We start from the raw sequence: 19,216 nt of genomic DNA, 5'->3' as shown, positions 1-19,216 counted from the left end.
TTTTTTTTTTTTTTTTGTTATTAAAATTACGGCGGTAGTTGTCATTACGGGAGTGCCTACTGAAAATTGTCACATTCGGTAAAAATTTGTCTTATCCGGTTTTCATTACATTTTTTCTTAATTCTAAGTAGAGCAATAGTTAAAGAGCTGTTTTGATAGATATAAAGGATAGTAGAAGAGAAGGCAGCAGTGCAGAAAACTAAAGATGAAACAGCACTACTACAGCTCGGGGCCCTATGCTCGCTACGGCACATATTCATTAAAGCGTAATGAATCCCCTGAGGTCAATTACGCACTGCAAATAAATTTCAGCTTTTGTGTTACAGGCAATGTCGGTAAAAATTCAGAAATAAATTGCTGTATCCATGCTAATTGTCGTTTCTGTATTACACTCAATGCTGATGAAAATACAATGGCAAATTGTCGTATCAGGTTCAAAGTTAGTTTCTGCATTACAGGTAATAGTGGTGAAAGTACGAAAATAAATCGTCTCATACAGTGCAAATCGTGTATCTGTGCTCTGTCATTATTATGTTCCTTAGATTTTTTTACAAATGCAAATTGCTCGTAATGTACGTTCTCGTCACTGAATTTAAGAAAACGTTCAGGTTTGTGCGAGAATCTGTTTGTCTGTGTCATTTCGGATTTCAAATTGCGTATCCTTTCAGGTTTTAAGTCGCGTAGCTTTTCGGATTTTAAGTCGCGTAGTCTCTGTAAATTGCTCACATTATACGCGCTGCGTGACTCTGACAAATGCTCGCAATGTGGCGGATCCTGTAACGTATTGGTGACGGCAATAGTTTTCAATTCTGTTACTTTAATACTCTCGTCATTTTGGTTGTTATGTGGTTCACTTTTACTATCGACTTCCGTATTCAGAGTGTGTTTAACTTCCAGTGACTCTAAATTAAACTCGTCGCGTATCTGTACTGCGTTTTTAGGGCATTGTTCAGTGACTGCATTAATTTCGTGGATCTGTGTTGCGTATGCTGAACATTGTTCAGTAACTGCATTAATTTCGACTTTCTGTGATTCTGTTGTACCTACACGTGCACTACTTAATTCTTGTGCAACAGTGCCAACTTCATTATTACTGTTACTAGCACAAGCCTTAGTATTCACACGTAATGGTTCTTTAATGTCCTGACATTGCACGGTAACAGCTGTACTCTGTTCACTAACTTGTTTGTTCCGTTCGTTAAGGTTATCTTGTTTTTCGTTCGTCAGATTGAAACTTTCATTAATTGTTTCGCTAAGTTGTTTGAAGTGGTTGTCGAAACTTTCATTAAATTTGTCAAATTTTTCATTTAAGTATTGTTTGAGATTTTCACTCTGTTGTTTGGACTCTTCTTTATTTTGTTTGGAATCGTTATCTAGTTTTTCTATACGTTCATTAATTCGTAGCAACAATGCCATGATTGGATCCTCAGTAACATTACCTACTCTATTATCTGTACTGTTTGATGGTGGATCTGGAATTGTCGCGCTTTGTGTAACCAATTGGTTATTCTGAGATTCACAAAAAGGTTTGTCAGTCGCATGTACACTGTCAGACATTATTTCGGAATTAAATAAATCCGTCGTACTTTGTGTATACTGATCATTTTCATTAGACAAATATGTCTGTACGTTACTTGAATTTTCCAAACCGGGTGTGTTAAACTGGGCAGCGCTCATTCCAACAGAACGCCCCGCGTCATCAATTGTCGTCAAATTAACAGAGGAGACAATTGAGTTCTCTTGTTCATCATTAAGGTAAAAGTCGTCATTCGCGATTGGAACGCACTGACTGTTAGTGAACGCAGGATTGTCATCATTGCACTGCGTGTCACTAGTACTATTGGTGAAGTTATTTAATTCGGTCATGTCGTTCATGATACCTCGCGATACACTATTCACAGTCTTTCGCGGCATTTTCACAATAGTCACAATTAATCACAAAACAAATAAGCACAATGCAAAATCAACACACAAATACAACAGAGCAACGAATTGCCGTTGACCTGTAGAAAGAAAGTCACAAGATTAGTAAAAGCGTTGCGCCAAATTAAAATTATATTTAAGCAAATAAGAGCAGATATCTGACTGTTTTTCAAAAGACTCTCAACGAAATACGATCCTGGACCGGGTGTCGCCAAGTGTAACCTCCCCACAAAAATTGAAAATGACAATACTTAATTAATAATGGAGCCAAGTGTAGCCTCCCCACAGAAAAATTGTTAATGACTAATCTTACTCAAATTGAAATGGACCTAGAGCTATGTGTAAACTCCCCACAAGAATATTAATGGCAAAGACAATTAAATGAAAGCTCGCTATCTGACACAAGTACAAGTTCCCATTAAATAATGAACGCTAATCCCATGATAATGAAACTGTAATGATAACCTAAACTCAATTCAACCGAAAAGTCGGTGTTTGCCCTGTGCGAAACGAGAATAAATTTCTTACCTTAGTGAAACTGCATGTCAAAATTCTGCTCTTATTGTTCTCTTGCGCTTGCATGAAAAGCATTGGAAGTACCTTTTAAAAATCTTTGTTAAAAGGAAATGGAAGGAAATTTGAATGATTGTCTCTAAAATTGCTTTTAAATCAAAATTATTATTGGGGGCGGTTTTTGAAAGTTAAATTACAATGACTGTTCGTTACATTATCTGATGAGCGCAAAGCTGCATGATTATTTATTTAAATAAATTATACCTCGTCCTGAATCTCGACCATTGTGATGCCGACGCCCGCCGACTGCTCTCCGCTACTGCTAGCAACCGACTCCAAGCACTACTGAGGACTGACTACTGCAGACTGACTGACTGCTCGCTACTGCGAGTCGAGCGCAACTGCTCTGGTCAGAGATTCTACAATGTCTCAGCATCGCTGCCGCACAACATACGTGTTTCAACGTCGATACATATAAACCTCAGCACCAATATCATTTCACTTCCATAACAACTCTTTCCTCTAGTCAGTCTCCTCGAACAAGTACAGACAAAATCCTAGTGCAACTTGAATTCATCATCCCATACAATCCGAAGACACAGTGTCCACACACAACCTCTGTGTAATCCATCTGACCCAAATTTTCTACTCATTATAAATTATAAGATACATTTTGGTTCCTTGTCCATCATTAAATAAAAGAAATGCATACATGACCTCCAACAGACCTTAGTTCGAATAACTCTCAGTAATTAAGTACGATTACGGAGTGTGAATGATCATAACATTTCACAGTGTGTACACCACTTCAAGAATCATAGCAGAAGCAAACATGTGGAGTATTTTTTGTGTCAATTGTCACTTCCTATTTCAATTGCTCACGGAAAACGCAGTGTAATAACTGTCAATGGTCTAAACCTAGTTTTGGTATGTCATGTCGTTAGCTTCCTTCCTATTAGCATACATTTATACAGCTTTCATAAAACCTCCAGCTCATGTGACTTCTATGAAGTTTCTTGTACTAATGTCGTTTATGTCGAATTACTGCAGTTCATTTTCTTATCTTAAAAATATAAGGCACTGAGCGTAAGCAAAACAAGCAATAGCGAGTAAATATACCAGTAGAGAACAGAATGTCAAAAGGGGATGCAGCACAATCCCTACAACGAGGCTCTGCCAAGCGAACAATCTATAATTAATACCACAGTGTAACCTAAACTCTATGTTCGTACACAGTATATCAGCATTTCTATACACCAAATTAAAGAGTAGTTATGACAAAAGAACAGAAATGTGTAAATATGCAATCCATACGCACAGCAGCAAACATGCCTTACACAATAAACAGGTCATTAGCATCACATCGACATAAGCAAATAAATGTTCATATGTAATCTTTATAAGTAAACATGAAGGCGCAAGCAGATAAATCACAAAGTATAACTTACATATCTAACCACATCAGCACAATTAATCAGGTGACAATTATAATTTAAATTAATAAGCACAGCAGGCACATAATAAAAAAATATGACATCAGTGAAAAAGCATAGCAGCCAAGCGATGCATAATATATACAAATAACAACCCTGTTCATTAGTCAATCACTGTCAAAATCAGTTAATGTGCGCAAGCACGTCGCTTCACAAGTAAATTCATAGAACATGAAATTAGCACAAAGTATGAATCACGTAATCGCAAGCAGCAAATTACGTCTGAAGTACGTACCTAAGTGGAATTATGTTACCTGAAAAATAAACTCAATTAACCGTTACCTTTTTTTGTTTATTACTTTCTTCTTCGAAATGACCTTCTTCCTGAAAATTTTCTCCAAAGCAAGTCGTCTTAACGTCGGACACACACAGAATTTACCTGAAGGTCTTAAATACTTTATACAACCGTATCCTGAAAAATACTGAACGTTAATAACATAATTTATGAAGTCCTTATAGCTTTATACAGAATTTATTCGGAGAAATTAAACTGTGTATTTATTTACGTCTGTCAGTGCATTCGCACTGAGCGCTCGATCAGCTGTAGGCGCGTGACGTAGGAAGTGATTGTTTGCGGTCAACGACTGCCTTGTGCGGCGCGCAGACTGACTGTTGCTTTGAGTATGTGCCGCCGCCAAAACACAGCGCGGTACTCTTGCATTCTCCGCATGTTTACGTAGCTGTTAGTTTCTCTAAAGTATGTCATTCCAAAAAAAAATTTTAACGTTGCCTGTTGACATAATTTGCATTTGGCAAGAACAGGTCGAATACGTTTTTCCATATTACTGAAGTAACAATTTTCTCGTAATTTACTAAAGCATTTTCTGGGGCCAAAGTGTGCATAACTGAAATGTGTAAACGAGGTGTGGCCAAATCATCCAATCTAACAAAGCGTCTAAGAAAATTACAGACACCAAGGAAACTACGAACATCACGTTTTGTGGTAGGAACAGCATAATTACGAATAGCGTCTAGTTTCTCTGGATCAGGAAGAATACCTTCTGTAGAAATAATGTGACCGAGAAATTTCACCTGAGAACGACCAAATTCTGATTTTTCCAAGTTCAATGTCATGCCAACTCGTGCAAAAATACGTAATAATGAATCCAAAATTTTGTTGTGCTCACTCCAGGAACGTTTAGCAATAAGAATGTCTTCAACATATGAAGTAATATTGTCACGAAGATAAACAGGCAAAATTTCATTTAAGCTACGAATGAATGCTGCAGAAAATATAGTAAGTCCAAACGGTAATTTCCGAAGTCACTTTCGGGTAAAACAGTCAAATCCGGTTGTTGTTTACCTATTGTCTAGGTAGATGGATAGTAGAAGAATTGTTTTTTATAGATGCAAAGAATAGTGAAAGAGTAGGCAGCGGTGCAGAAAACTAAAATGGAAATGGCACCACTACAGCTCGGGGCCCTGTGATCGCTACGGCACATATTCACTTAGTGTAGTGAATCCCCTGAGGACATTAATAGCTGCACATAAACTTCAGTTTGTGACTTTGTGGCACATCTGGCGGAAGTGTGTACGTCAATTGATCTAACCATGAACATGGATGTATGTCGTTCTTAGAATTGCGGAAGATCTTAAGTTTCCGAACAGTCAAAAAGTGTTTACAGTCAAAGCTTCCGCCTCGCGGCGACAAAGACCTACCGCGTCTGTACCCGTCCCAATGTCGATTATTGTCAAGTTCGCGCGCCTGGCGCTCTCTTGTTGCATCCCGTAAATGAAACAGATTACTTTCTTCACACCCTTCTGCTAAACTAACACTTGTCAATTTATCTGAGATCTCCTCAACTCTTTCCGAAGAGTCACTTAATTGTTCTTTCTGATTATTTACGTCTTCCGTAAGTGTCGCGACTCGGTTTTCGGTATTGTCACATTTAGTAGTTAACTGTTCACACTGTTGCGTTAAGTTATTTATTCTGTCATTTGGTACGGATTCCTCGATTTTCTCAAATATTTCTTCCTTATCGTGTGCGCGTTGGAAATTTAACTCTGAAAATTTTTGTACTATCACGCGATCTTTTTCTTCCCGTTCTCTGTCCTGTTCCTCTTGTCTGATTTCTGTTGACATTAAACTATTATTGTCAGCATTTAAAATCGGTTGTACTTCTTCTCTAATTTCTTTCTTTGATTCATCATTCGTATTTTTGAAACATGTCCTTATTTGTGAGCATAACCGTGTTGTCATTGCTTTCATATCATTTTTTAATTCAGATCCCACTGCTTTCATCTCGGTTCCAAATGTTTCTATTTGTGATCCCAAATTTAATATTGCACGCATCAACTGCTCCATCTCTTCTGTCGTTAATCTCGTATTCTGAGAATTTTTCGATTGAGAAAAACTTTGAACTGTTTCCGGACTATTTTCCCTACTTATTAAATTATTTTCAACTTCATTATTCATGATACTGTTTTCCTCTATTGGCGAGTTCGCCATGTTAACAATTTCGTTATTCTCACTATTCATCATTGTTGCCTTTTTCATCGATCGCGTAATCATTTACAAAACATACAAAACTCGTCACAATACGAACATCACACACAATGGCTCTTTATCTCCAACAATATCATTCACACGAAATGCTTCCCTCAACCACGATTAACGAACAATTGAAATAATTGCACTAAATTATCAAACCCGTAGACAAGACAACAAAAAATAAATAAATTTTGCAAAATACCATTAGAAGAATGTCAATTACCAAATCTACACATGCAATATAGACTACAATTACTAAACTACAAATTACTACAACAATACTACTGTCTACTATTTTTACAATCAGAAGAATTCCAAGGGACGATCCGAAGCAGTGGTCGCCACGTGCATGGGGGCTTAATTAAATGTAATGGAAATAATTTTAATTTTCAGTCGCTGTACTGTCCGATTACGCAAGTCTCGTAAACGGTTGGCCCTGACTGTTATTATTACGCTATCTGACTGCATAGAACAACAACAAGGAATGAAATGGAAATTTTCATTAACACAATTAATTAATTAAGTCCCCAGCAACTATAAAACCAACGCAACAACAAGCACAAGAGTAACTGTTCTGTGTGTGGGAGTGTGACTCAACGTACGCATCTGGCACGGTTCTTCTTCAACAACACAAGAATTTTTAAATAACATTTATACTGAATTAATTAAAGAAAATAAAAATACCATAATTACTCAAGAGATCCACAATTACACTCTAATCCAAGAACACAAGCCAGATGCTTTGTTGACTGAACCTGTAATGACACATTATTTAAAACATGGAAATAATGAAAAATAAATCAAGTTTCGTTACCTTCATATATTGACCAAAATCACTCTCATAATTACAATATAGCTCCACACCGCCTCGCTATTACCACATCTCAACAAGAACTTTTCAGTATCACATCTCAGCAAGCACTCCCTACTAGCACATCTGAACACGAACTGACTACTACGAGTCCTCGACAAGCACTGACTACTACGACATCTCAATAATGACTCTGCCAGTGGAGGCGGGCGAACAATGCTCTCGAGCGATCTCTGGCGCTGTGGCTCAGTGTAGCCACCTTTCAACCTTCAGAATTTTATACCCCAATTAAAAGATTATTTTATTAATTACTCGTTTGATTTACTATTGGGACATCTTGAGTCTGGATTGGCGAGTTATTTGTATATTTCGTAGATCATATTCGTGACTAATCGCAATTGATGTGACTGGTTTACAAATAATACATCTTTTTTCTGTGAAAACATGGCCACAAGTTGACCATTTACATAACTGGACTTCTACTTAATAAAATCGGGAAAATATAGTCTTACCAGAAAATAATGTGTTGTAGGAGTATTGGTCAAGAAGAAATGATCCCATTCTTCTTCCTAGCATTGTATTTGTGGCTGCTGCTACTATTTTGAAACTGTGACTTGTTTTTCATATCAAACACCATAAGAGAATAAATGTGTTACGTGGGGCTCTTGCTAGTATGCCAATCTTTTAAGGAGTTGCATGTGTCAGCGTCTACGTGTAAATATACATGATTATTCTGCAAATCACACTTACGTGCCTGGCAGAGGGTTTATCTATCCACCTTCACACTAATTCTCTATTATTCAATCCTCGAACAGAGCCCGGAGAAATCACGGCGAGCTCTGATTTCCTTATTTTATAAGGATGAACGTTTCTTCGTATGTAGGTCGGCATAAACAAAATATTTTCGCATTCGGAGGAGGAAGTTGGTGACTAATATGTCGCGAGAAGATCGTCCCGCAACGAAAAACGCCTTTGTTCTTAGAGTTCCACCAATAAAACGCAGTCTTTGGTTTGCCTTCCCCACAACACTTTCTATGTGTTCTTTCCAATTTAAGTTCTTCGTAGCTGTAATGCCTAGGAATTTACTCGAATTTACGGCCTGTAGATTTGATCGATTTACCGTACAACCGAAATTTAACGGATTCCTTTTAGCATTCGTGTGGATGACCTCAAATTTTTCATTATTTAGGATCAATTGCCAATTTTCGCACCATACGGATATCTTACCTAAATCGTTTTGCGATTGGTTTTGATCTTCCGAAGACTTTACCAGACGATAAATGCCAACATCATCTGCAAACAACCTAAGACGCCTGCTCAGATTGTCTCCTAAATCTTTTATTTAGATAAGGTACAGCAGAGGGGATTTAGCAATGCCTTGAGGAACGCCATAAATTATTCCCACATATTATCTTTACATAGTCCGCCCCCGGTAGCTGAGTGGTCAGTGCGACAGAATGTCAATCCTAAGGGCCCGGGTTTGATTCCCGACTGGGTCGGAGATTTTCTCCGCTCAAGGACTGGGTGTTGTGTTGTCCTAATCATCATCATTTCATCTCCATCGACGCGCAAGTCGCCGAAATGGGGTCAAATCGAAAGACTTGCACCTGGCGAACGGTCTACCCGACGGGAGGCCCTAGTCACGTGACGAACATCTTTACATAACATTTCCAATCAATGAATACTTTATGTCTGTGTGTAGAGTTATTCTAGAAAATTATTTCATATAACGCTAATTCAGGGAAATGCATGCAAAGTAAGCAGGCTTTCTGATGCTTTGATCGCCTAAGACAGCTGTCATATCTAGAGATAATCAGGCATTTGATAGGAACTACTGTTTGTGATTTCCAATTCATGTCTTTATCAATAGCCAGGAATTTTCAACATTCAGATTTACATATTTTCTTTCTCCATACTCTGTTGTCATTGACGATAATGTATCCTGTTGTTTACTGAATTAAAAGAACAAAGATTTTCTTTCTAAGTGAAGTGATAGACAAAGAATTGAGCACCTTTCAGTGATTTTTCTAAATACTTCACTTGTTGTTGGTTATGATGACTGCATCATGAACAAAGAGTACTGCTCCTGCTTTGTCAGTGTAATAGGGTAGATTCTTTTCTATATATGGTAAGAGACGGCAGTTCGTGGTCTCGCGGTAACGTTCTCGCTTCCCGAGCACTGGGCCCCGGGTTCGATTCCCGGCGGGGTCAGGGATTTTCACCTGCCCCGACATGACTGGGTGTTGCTGTGTCGTCTTCATCATCGTCATTCATCCCCATTACGGTCGGAGGAAGGCAACGGACCTTGCCTAGTACGGTGCTGCGGGTCTCCCGCATCGTTCCCCTACGCTCTGTCAAGAAGCATGGGACTTCATTTCCATGTGGTAAGATGAAGCAGTTCGAATGCTCAACCTTGTATAACACCAGTACACCTTGTCTCCACTCTGAAAGAGATTCACCTTGAAAACTGCGTAAGCTATTCGTCACAAACAGTTTACTTCCTCTCAGAATATTGCATTGTGAATGGAGGAAAATACACTTACTTTAAATAAGTCCCCTTCCATTACCAAGCTGCCTTAAGTAGTAAGTATTAGACTGAAATACGCTACTGGAAAATTAAAACTATATCCTTCTGAAGATGTGACGGAAGAATATCACCCATGAATGGCACACATACAAGGCAGAATAGGCGCCAATTTCAAGCAGTGCGAAATAGAAATAGCAAGAATTACACGCAGAGCGTAAAAACACTTGCTGAAAGAGAGGTTGTTTTTTATAGCGTTCAGGTGGTTAAGTAAACAATCTAGACGTGCACGGACGTCGTCGGCGAATAAAAGTTATGCTTTTAACTGAATTTCAGAGAGCTTATGTTGTGGGCCATCGTATGGTGTTCCGAAATACTGACCGCTGGACGTGAGATGTCACCTATGTATTTATGTAAGAAAAGAACTCGCGCTCTTATACCTAGTCTTGATGACAGCAGCGTGAGGATCTGTGACTTGGACGCCGTCAGATGACCAGCCGGTGTTGATGGCACCACGACTGCAGCTAAATTAGTAGCGCCAGCGAGAACTAGCAGGGACCGTGTCCTTGACTAAGAATAGAATGTCGTTTGCGCAGATTTTTTCTCGGCTCATCATCGTCGAGTACTAATGAAAAGACTTGAAATAGCAAAATGAATGGATTAAACATCGATGCTGATTAATACGGAATAGATTAAGAAATCCTAGAATATAGACAAAGCGCAGCCACATTTACTTCAGTTGCTCATCCAACACGTGCTCGTTTTATTTAGCTCTGGGATTACGAGTACACTGTGGTACGTCTCAGATAACAGGTTGCGGAAATATTGCTTATTTCTTATCGTTCACGAATACGGAAAACTTTTTTGCTGAATATGTGCAAAATTTCTCTTAACACATCAGAGAAAGCGCAGCATGACACAAAAACAAAGCCATACCATCTGTGGCATCGCGGCTGGAGAAGTACTCGCCTCTCGGTGCGGTGTGGAATGGCGACCTCGACCCAGCTGCCCGTAACCTCGCACCGCTGCGACTGCAGACAAAAGAAACGCAAAGTGAATCCTGAAACAGTCAGACAAACATCAAGGACAGTTCAGCTTCACTGGAAATGTGGAAGGCTGGACGCAGTGGATTTGTGTTGGGAAGCAAGCGAGCATAAAGAACACCACGAGAAATTGAAGTGAAACAGCGAGGCGCGAAACTGAGATTCTCAGATACTACTCTTTAACAAATTTTTAGGGAAATCTCGCGCTCTCTGAACGTGCCAACCCGATGACAAAATTTTTCTTCCTTACCCCATACCAGTCGTCCTTAGTATGTTAAATATCCCCTAATGCTCTGACGCTGAATTCATTAGTGACATTGTCAATCGTGTACACTGTATAACAGTATACTCAATTTTTTTTTTCGAAGTACATGTTGTACAATTTCAATCTCCCAATCTCCCACTGTTCTCCTGCACATGCCTAGTGAATTCAATGGGTATGGGTTCACCTGCGCTGCACTCTCCACCCCATCAGCAACGAAATCCACTATGTACGCAACTTCTTTGCCATGACGAAACAATTCTACCTGCTATACAAGATATGCGAGACCGGCGATACACTCTCAGACGCCGGCCGGAGTGGCCGAGCGGTTCTAGACGCTTCAGTCCGGAACCGCACGACCGCTACGGTCGCAGGTTCGAATCCTGTCTCGGGCATGGATGCGTGTGATGTCCTTAGGTTGGTTAGGTTTAAGTAGTTCTATGTCTAGGGGACTGATGACCTCAGATGTTGAGTCCCATAGTGCTCAGAGCCATTTGAACCATTTGAACACTCTCAGACGTGGAGAAGAATGTAGTAATCACAGGGTGACAGTTATTGAACTACATGAGAAAAACGTATATTAGTTGCAAACTACAGCCTGCACACACTTTATTCGGTATACCGGGTGATCAAAAAGTCAGTATAAATTTGATAAACGCAATAAACCACGGAATAATGTACACTCCTGGAAACTGAAATAAGAACACCGTGAATTCATTGTCCCAGGAAGGGGAAACTTTATTGACACATTCCTGGGGTCAGATACATCACATGATCACACTGACAGAACCACAGGCACATAGACACAGGCAACAGAGCATGCACAATGTCGGCACTAGTACAGTGTATATCCACCTTTCGCAGCAATGCAGGCTGCTATTATCCCATGGAGACGATCGTAGAGATGCTGGATGTAGTCCTGTGGAACGGCTTGCCATGCCATTTCCACCTGGCGCCTCAGTTGGACCAGCGTTCGTGCTGGACGTGCAGACCGCGTGAGACGACGCTTCATCCAGTCCCAAACATGCTCAATGGGGGACAGATCCGGAGATCTTGCTGGCCAGGGTAGTTGACTTACACCTTCTAGAGCACGTTGGGTGGCACGGGATACATGCGGACGTGCATTGTCCTGTTGGAACAGCAAGTTCCCTTGCCGGTCTAGGAATGGTAGAACGATGGGTTCGATGACGGTTTGGATATACCGTGCACTATTCAGTGTCCCCTCGACGATCACCAGTGGTGTACGGCCAGTGTAGGAGATCGCTCCCCACACCATGATGCCGGGTGTTGGCCCTGTGTGCCTCGGTCGTATGCAGTCCTGATTGTGGCGCTCACCTGCACGGCGCCAAACACGCATACGACCATCATTGGCACCAAGGCAGAAGCGACTCTCATCGCTGAAGACGACACGTCTCCATTCGTCCCTCCATTCACGCCTGTCGCGACACCACTGGAGGCAGGCTGCACGATGTTGGGGCGTGAGCGGAAGACGGCCTAACGGTGTGCGGGACCGTAGCCCAGCTTCATGGAGACGGTTGCGAATGGTCCTCGCCGATACCCCAGGAGCAACAGTGTCCCTAATTTGCTGGGAAGTGGCGGTGCGGTCCCCTACGGCACTGCGTAGGATCCTACGGTCTTGGCGTGCATCCGTGCGTCGCTGCGGTCCGGTCCCAGGTCGACGGGCACGTGCACCTTCCGCCGACCACTGGCGACAACATCGATGTACTGTGGAGACCTCACGCCCCACGTGTTGAGCAATTCGGCGGTACGTCCACCCGGCCTCCCGCATGCCCACTATACGCCCTCGCTCAAAGTCCGTCAGCTGCACATACGGTTCACGTCCACGCTGTCTCGGCATGCTACCAGTGTTAAAGACTGCGATGGAGCTCCGTATGCCACGGCAAACTGGCTGACACTGACGGCGGCGGTGCACAAATGCTGCGCAGCTAGCGCCATTCGACGGCCAACACCGCGGTTCCTGGTGTGTCCGCTGTGCCGTGCGTGTGATCATTGCTTGTACAGCCCTCTCGCAGTGTCCGGAGCAAGTATGGTGGATCTGACACACCGGTGTCAATGTGTTCTTTTTTCCATTTCCAGGAGTGTAGATAGAGAGGTAAAAATTAACACACATGCTTGGAATGACATGGGGTTTTATTAGAACCAAAAAGAAAACGAAGTTCACAAAATGTCCGACAGATCTCTTGCGCGCGTCGTTTGGTGATGATCGTGTGCTCAGCCGCCACTTTCGTCATGCTTGGCCTCCCAGGTCCCCAGTCCGTGCGATTATTGGCTTTGGGGTTACCTGAAGTCGCAAGTGTATCGTGAACGACCGACATCTCTAGGGATGCTGAAAGATAACATCCGACGTCAATGCCTCACCATAACTCCGGACATGCTTTACAGTGCTGGTCACAACATAATCCCTCGAGTACAGCTATTGTTGAGGAATGATGGTGGACACATTGAGCATTTCCTGTGAAGAACATCATCTTTGCTTTGTCTTACTTTGTTATGCTAATTTTGCTATTCTGATCAGATGAAGCGCCATCTGTTGGACTTTTTTTGAACTTTTGTATTTTTTTGGTTCTAATAAATCCCCATGTCATTCCAAGCACGAGTGTCAATTTGTACCTCTATATCTACATTATTCCGAGATTTATTCAGTTTTCAAACTTATACTGACTTTTTGATCACCCGGTATAAACGTCATTACAGATATTCGAATTTAGGTTATGACATGTTCGATATGCCTGCCATCACTGGCGATCATGTGGGGCAGGCGAACAGCGAAATTCTGCGTGATCCGCTGAAGTTTCGGAACATCGATGCTGTTGACGATCTCCTGAATGGCTGTTCGCAGCTCGGAAATAGTTATAGGGTTATTGCTGTACACTTTGTCTTTAATATAGCCCCATAAAAAGGAGTCGCATGCGTTCAGATCCTGGGAATATGGCGGCCAATCGAGGCCAACGCCAGTATCCTCTGGGTACCCCAGAGCTAGAATGCGGTCCGCAAAGTGCTCCTCCAGGACATCAAACACTCTCCTGCTTCGGGCTTCGGTGGGATCGAGCTCCGCCTTGCATGAACCACATCTTGTTAAAATCAAGGTCACTTCGGATAATGGGGATGAATTCATCTTCCAAAATCTTCACGTACCCTTCGGTATCCACCATGCCAAGGAATATCTCGCTGATTATTCCGTGATTGGACACTGCACACCACACAGCCACCCGTTGACGGTGAAGACACTTCTCGATCGCGAAATGCGGATTCTCAGTCCCCCAGATGCACCAATTTTGCTTATTGACGAACCCTTTCAAATGAAAGTGGCTTCGCCTCTAAACCAAACCATGTATACACATACTAATTCCCATCATGCTACGCCGTGCAGTTTGAACGTCCCAACGCAAACTGTTCAGAAGTTATGACGATTTAATTTCACATAGTTCAATAATTGTGGCCCTGTACAATCACATAGAAGGCAGGTGACGATAGGTGCGAGTACCTCAAAACCGCCAGTTCCATAAGTAATAGTTGCAAAATTCTGACCCGAATTATTTACAGAAGAATGGAAGAACTGTTAGTAGCTGACATCGGGGAAGATCAGTTTGGGTACCGAAGGAAAGTACAAAGGCGTACTGTAAAGTAATCCCTCCGAATTTTAGTATGTAAAAGCCCTTAAAGTTCTTAAATAAAAGAAACATTATTAACGCTCTACATTTTTAGTCTTCGTGTCTACATAATTATTTCTCCGCATAGCTACCCGAGCGCCGAACACATTTCTCCGAAGAGACCACTTTCTTGATGCGCCCCCTGTAGAATGTTTGACTTTATTGACGAAGGCACAACGTCTCCTCAGCTTGCACAACTCCATCACTTTCAAAATTAAATCCTCGAAGGTGCTTTTTAAGTTTTGGAAACAGATGAAAATCGGGTGGAGAATGATCGGTGGCAAAGTATGATGGGACCGTTACCGTTTGGAATGCATATAAACGATCTAGTAGAGAACGTAGCATGCTCTTTAAGACTGTTCACAGTGATGCCGTTGTTTATAACAAAGTAGCAGCTCCTGAAGACAGTACTGCTTTGCAGAAAGCCCTGCAGAGGATTGAAGAATGTTGCAGACCCTCGCAGTTGACACTGAACGTAAACAAACGTAAAACATTGCGGATAACAGGAAAAGAAAGCGTTCCTGTAGAACTACAATATTGATAACAAACTTCTAGAAGCCGCATCTACCGTGAAATATCTAGGGAAACTATTCACAGCGACCGTAAGTGGAAAGATCACCTAAAACAGACAGCTTGAAAAGCAGATGCCAGAGTGAGATTCATGGAAAGAACCTTAACGAAATGTAACTCTTCAACAAAGATGTGGCTTACAAGGCGCTGGCTCGACCGACTCGTATTGTTATCAATCTGGGACCCTTACCAGGTAGGACTCTGCTGCCTCTAGATCACGGGGGCCCGGTTTCGATTCCATGCCGGATCGGGAATTTTCTACGCCCGGGGACTGGGTGTTTGTGTTGTCCTCATCATCTCATCCTGATTTGGGAAGTGCCGAGACTGGAAATGGAAAGATTAGGAACTTGTACGGGCGCTGATGACCACGATGTTGAGCGCCCCACAAGAAACATCATCGCGAACCCAAGGTGTCGGATTGTTGCGGATGTCGCAGCGCTCGTGTGTGGTCTGGCATTGTCATGCTGAAGAAGAGGTTGCTCCATGTGTAGACGAACTCTTCGAATTCGAAACTCGATCACAGCGTGCTGTTTCTGACGCACCGGCATAGTTACGTTACACAGCACTATGTTACTCGTTACAATTCGGAGCCCTCTGGCGGCAAAGGGTTGGAAATATGTAGACATGAAAAAAGAAGATTTAGAATGTTAATAACGTTTGTAAAGCAAAGCTTATCTCAGAGTGAAGAAAGGCAAACCTATGTTTATAACCTTTGTACACACAGAGTAAGCTTTTCCAAATGTTGACTGGAATACACTCTTCGAATTTCTGAATGTAGCAGAGGTAAAACGCAAGGAGCGAAACGTTATATACAGCTTGTACAGAAACCAGGCGGCAATTACAAGAGTCGAAGGGCATGAAAGGTAAGCAGTGGTTGAGGAGCGACTGAGAAAGGGTTGTAGCCTATCCCCGATGTTAATCAGTCTATACACTGAGCAAGCAGTAAAGGAAACCGAAGAAAAATTTGGAGAGGTAATTTTAAACTTCAGGGAGAATAAATAAAAATTTTGAGGAGCTGAAAACAGTAAATGAGTTTTACTTTCTGGACAGCAAAATAACTGATAAAAACAAATGTAGAGAGAATATACAATGCAGGCTGACACCTTAGAGGAGTTCAGGATTGACAGGAAAACAAGGTCAATTATTCAACAGGCATTAACAGATACAACCTCCAAAGTTAAATTCGTGGGAGAAACATCAGAAGCATTTCATATCCATACTGGTGTTCGCCAGGGAGATGGAATGTCCCCCCTTCTGTTTAACATGGTTCTGGAAAAAATTGTGAGGATATGGGAAAAGGAAATAAAAGGAATTCAGCTTGGGATTAAAAAAGAGCAGAGAATTAGGGTGAAGTGTCTGGCTTTCGCGGACGATCTTGCCATTCAAACGGACAATAGAGAGGAAGCCAAACTTGCATTGGAAAAACTACACGAAATCTTACAGAAAACTGGGCTACAAATCTCCTACGAGAAAACACAGTATATGGAAAAAAAAACCTGTAGATAATCTCCCCATTACTACTCAATACGGGAAAGTGGCACAAGTTGCCCACTTCACATATCTGGGAGAGATAATCCAACCACCAGGACTGAACTCAATAGCCAATAAAGATAGACTCTATAGCTTAAAAAAAGCATAAAAGCTCACTTGGAATCACTATAATAAGAAATCTATTTCTGTCAATGCGAAACTAACGCATTGCAACACAGTAGTCCTAACAGAAGCACTTTATGCTGCAGAAACTACAGTGATTCATTGTCATACTAAGATCAGAGAGATTGAAAAGCAGGAAAGAAAAATTCCGAGGAAAATATATGGGCCAGTGTTTCGGGAAGAAATTTGGATGAAGAGGCCAACTAGAGAGATTTACAACGACATAGAAACAATAACAGACACCATTAGAAAGAGAAGGATGAAATTTTATGGACGTATCAGCAGGATGAATAAAAGCAGGCTCACAAGACAAATCTTTGAGATAGTAAACAAGAGCAAAAACAAGGCAAAGTGAATCACTGAAGCAGAAGAAGACATTAAAGAACTGGGGATCACAGAAGACAACATAAACAATGGAGAACAGTTTAGGAATATCATGCAGAAACACACACTTAAACAAGAACTTACGGAGAACAGAACGGGAAAAATATGGTCGGAAGAACGCAAAAGGGAACACAGTGAAGGTACGAAGAGAACTTGGGAAGAACGAAGACAGAAGAAGAAATCATGACTACTCAAGTTCAATCGCTCTCTCAAAAGGGAATAATCGAAAATAATAATAATACAGGCTGACAATAGTAAGAACATCATTTCTGCACATGAGAAATTCGTTGACATTTAATGTTAATTTACGTATTAGAAAATATTTTCTGAAGATATTTGTCTGGAGAGCAGCCTTTATGATAGTGAAACATACACCACAAACAGATCAAAGAAGAAGAGAATAAAAGCTGTTGCAATGTGGTGCTGTAGTAGGATGCAGGAAGTTAGGTGAGTGGACTGGATAACTAATGACGATGTATTGATTCGATTCAGGGACAAAAGAAATTTATGGCATAACTGTCTGACTAGAACTATGGATCGATTGATAGGACACGTCCTGAGGCGCCAAAGAATCGTCAGTTTGGTAATGGACGTGAGTGTGAAGGGTTAAAAATTGTGAAGGAGACCAAGATTTGACTACAGTGGACAGGATCAGCTTGGATGTAGGTTGTTGCAGTTACGAAGAAATGAAGAGACTTGCGCAGGATGAGTAGCGTTGAGAGCTGCACCAAACCAGTCTTCCGACTGAACAACAACAATAACAACTTGACTCCAGCTCGTCAGGTGCCACCTCATTTGTCCGAGTACGCTTGTGTTGCCTGTATTTGCGGCAGTACTGTAACGTCAACTTTAGGTCTATGCCCGACGTTTCTGATTTATAATTTTGTGGAATATGCATTCGTGCCCAATTTTTGCAATACTGATAGTACTTTGCCCTCGCAAACTTACTTGCAAGATAATCGGAAAATTTCAAATATTTTCAACGTGGTTACCTCATCATTTTTCCGAGGTTTTGGGATATTACTTGAAGTCCACAAACAGTTGTAAAACATATATTTCTCTTCGAAGCAGCAGTTGTTTCACTAAGATTGCATTACCAGTATGTGAAATACGATGCCTTTCGCGGACGCACATCGAATGCGCAACTTTCAGATAGAGAATTCGCTGTGCGCCTGTACATTGTGCGAAGTGTGATAGCCACGAATGTTGGGGCTATGTTGACACAAACATTAATCCCTCCTCTTTAAAACGAGACTCGGACGGCGGTGCTATGACTATTTTTAGCAGAGTTACCCAAGTCTGAGATTTCCTGGACAAAAGCTGTAGTTTATTTCGGCGTGATTGCCTCTGCAAACATGAAATCTATTTTGAAGACGTCATCATGTTAAAAGGGGACAAGCTGTTTAGCTAGTTTTAGAAGAAATATCGCAGTAAACGACATCCACTAAAACCGAGGTATGCGTAATTAAACTACATCGACGTTCCTCAACAGTATACAAGACTGCATAGGTAAGTGTAGGGTAATCACTTTATAATTAACCTGCAGCTGTTTCAAAGAAAATGCCATGTTTGCTTGGTGCACATTGAAATTTTTATTTTTTATTTTTATTTATGTACCCAGACGCGTTTCGCCTTTTTTACAAGGCATCTTCATTGGGTGTCCTTAAGTATTACAGGATTTGTCCATTTTTACACATAGGTTATGGTTTCACGTCTAGGTTATAGATTTAAAAACAGTTCCTTAATGTTTTTTATGAAATGGAAAGGTACTTACGGGTAACTTCTAATTCATTGCATCCAAGCAAACTGTTTTTTCTCATCTGGCAACCAGGTGGACATCTTACAGTTCACTGTTTACGTTACACATCACTGTAAGTG

At 41.3% G+C, this 19,216-nt stretch overlaps 1 protein-coding gene across 2 annotated transcripts in view; it reads right to left on the bottom strand.

Moving 5' to 3' along the window:
* LOC126259374 (uncharacterized) overlaps positions 1-19,216 on the bottom strand; it is a 439,019-nt gene that overhangs the window by 405,752 nt on the left and 14,051 nt on the right. For both annotated transcript variants that reach the window (XR_007546506.1, XM_049956115.1), the window contains exon 2: positions 10,692-10,786. Coding sequence is in view for 1 of the 2 variants with exons in the window: in XM_049956115.1 (XP_049812072.1) it covers positions 10,692-10,703 (12 nt within the window). In the remaining variant the exon portion in view is untranslated. The remainder of the gene's footprint in view (positions 1-10,691; positions 10,787-19,216) is intronic.

The sequence above is a fragment of the Schistocerca nitens genome, chromosome 5, assembly GCF_023898315.1.
Source record: "Schistocerca nitens isolate TAMUIC-IGC-003100 chromosome 5, iqSchNite1.1, whole genome shotgun sequence".
Taxonomy (NCBI): Eukaryota; Metazoa; Arthropoda; class Insecta; order Orthoptera; family Acrididae; genus Schistocerca; species Schistocerca nitens.
The sequence above is the reverse complement of the archived record's forward strand: the minus strand, read 5'-3'. Positions and strand labels throughout refer to the sequence as shown.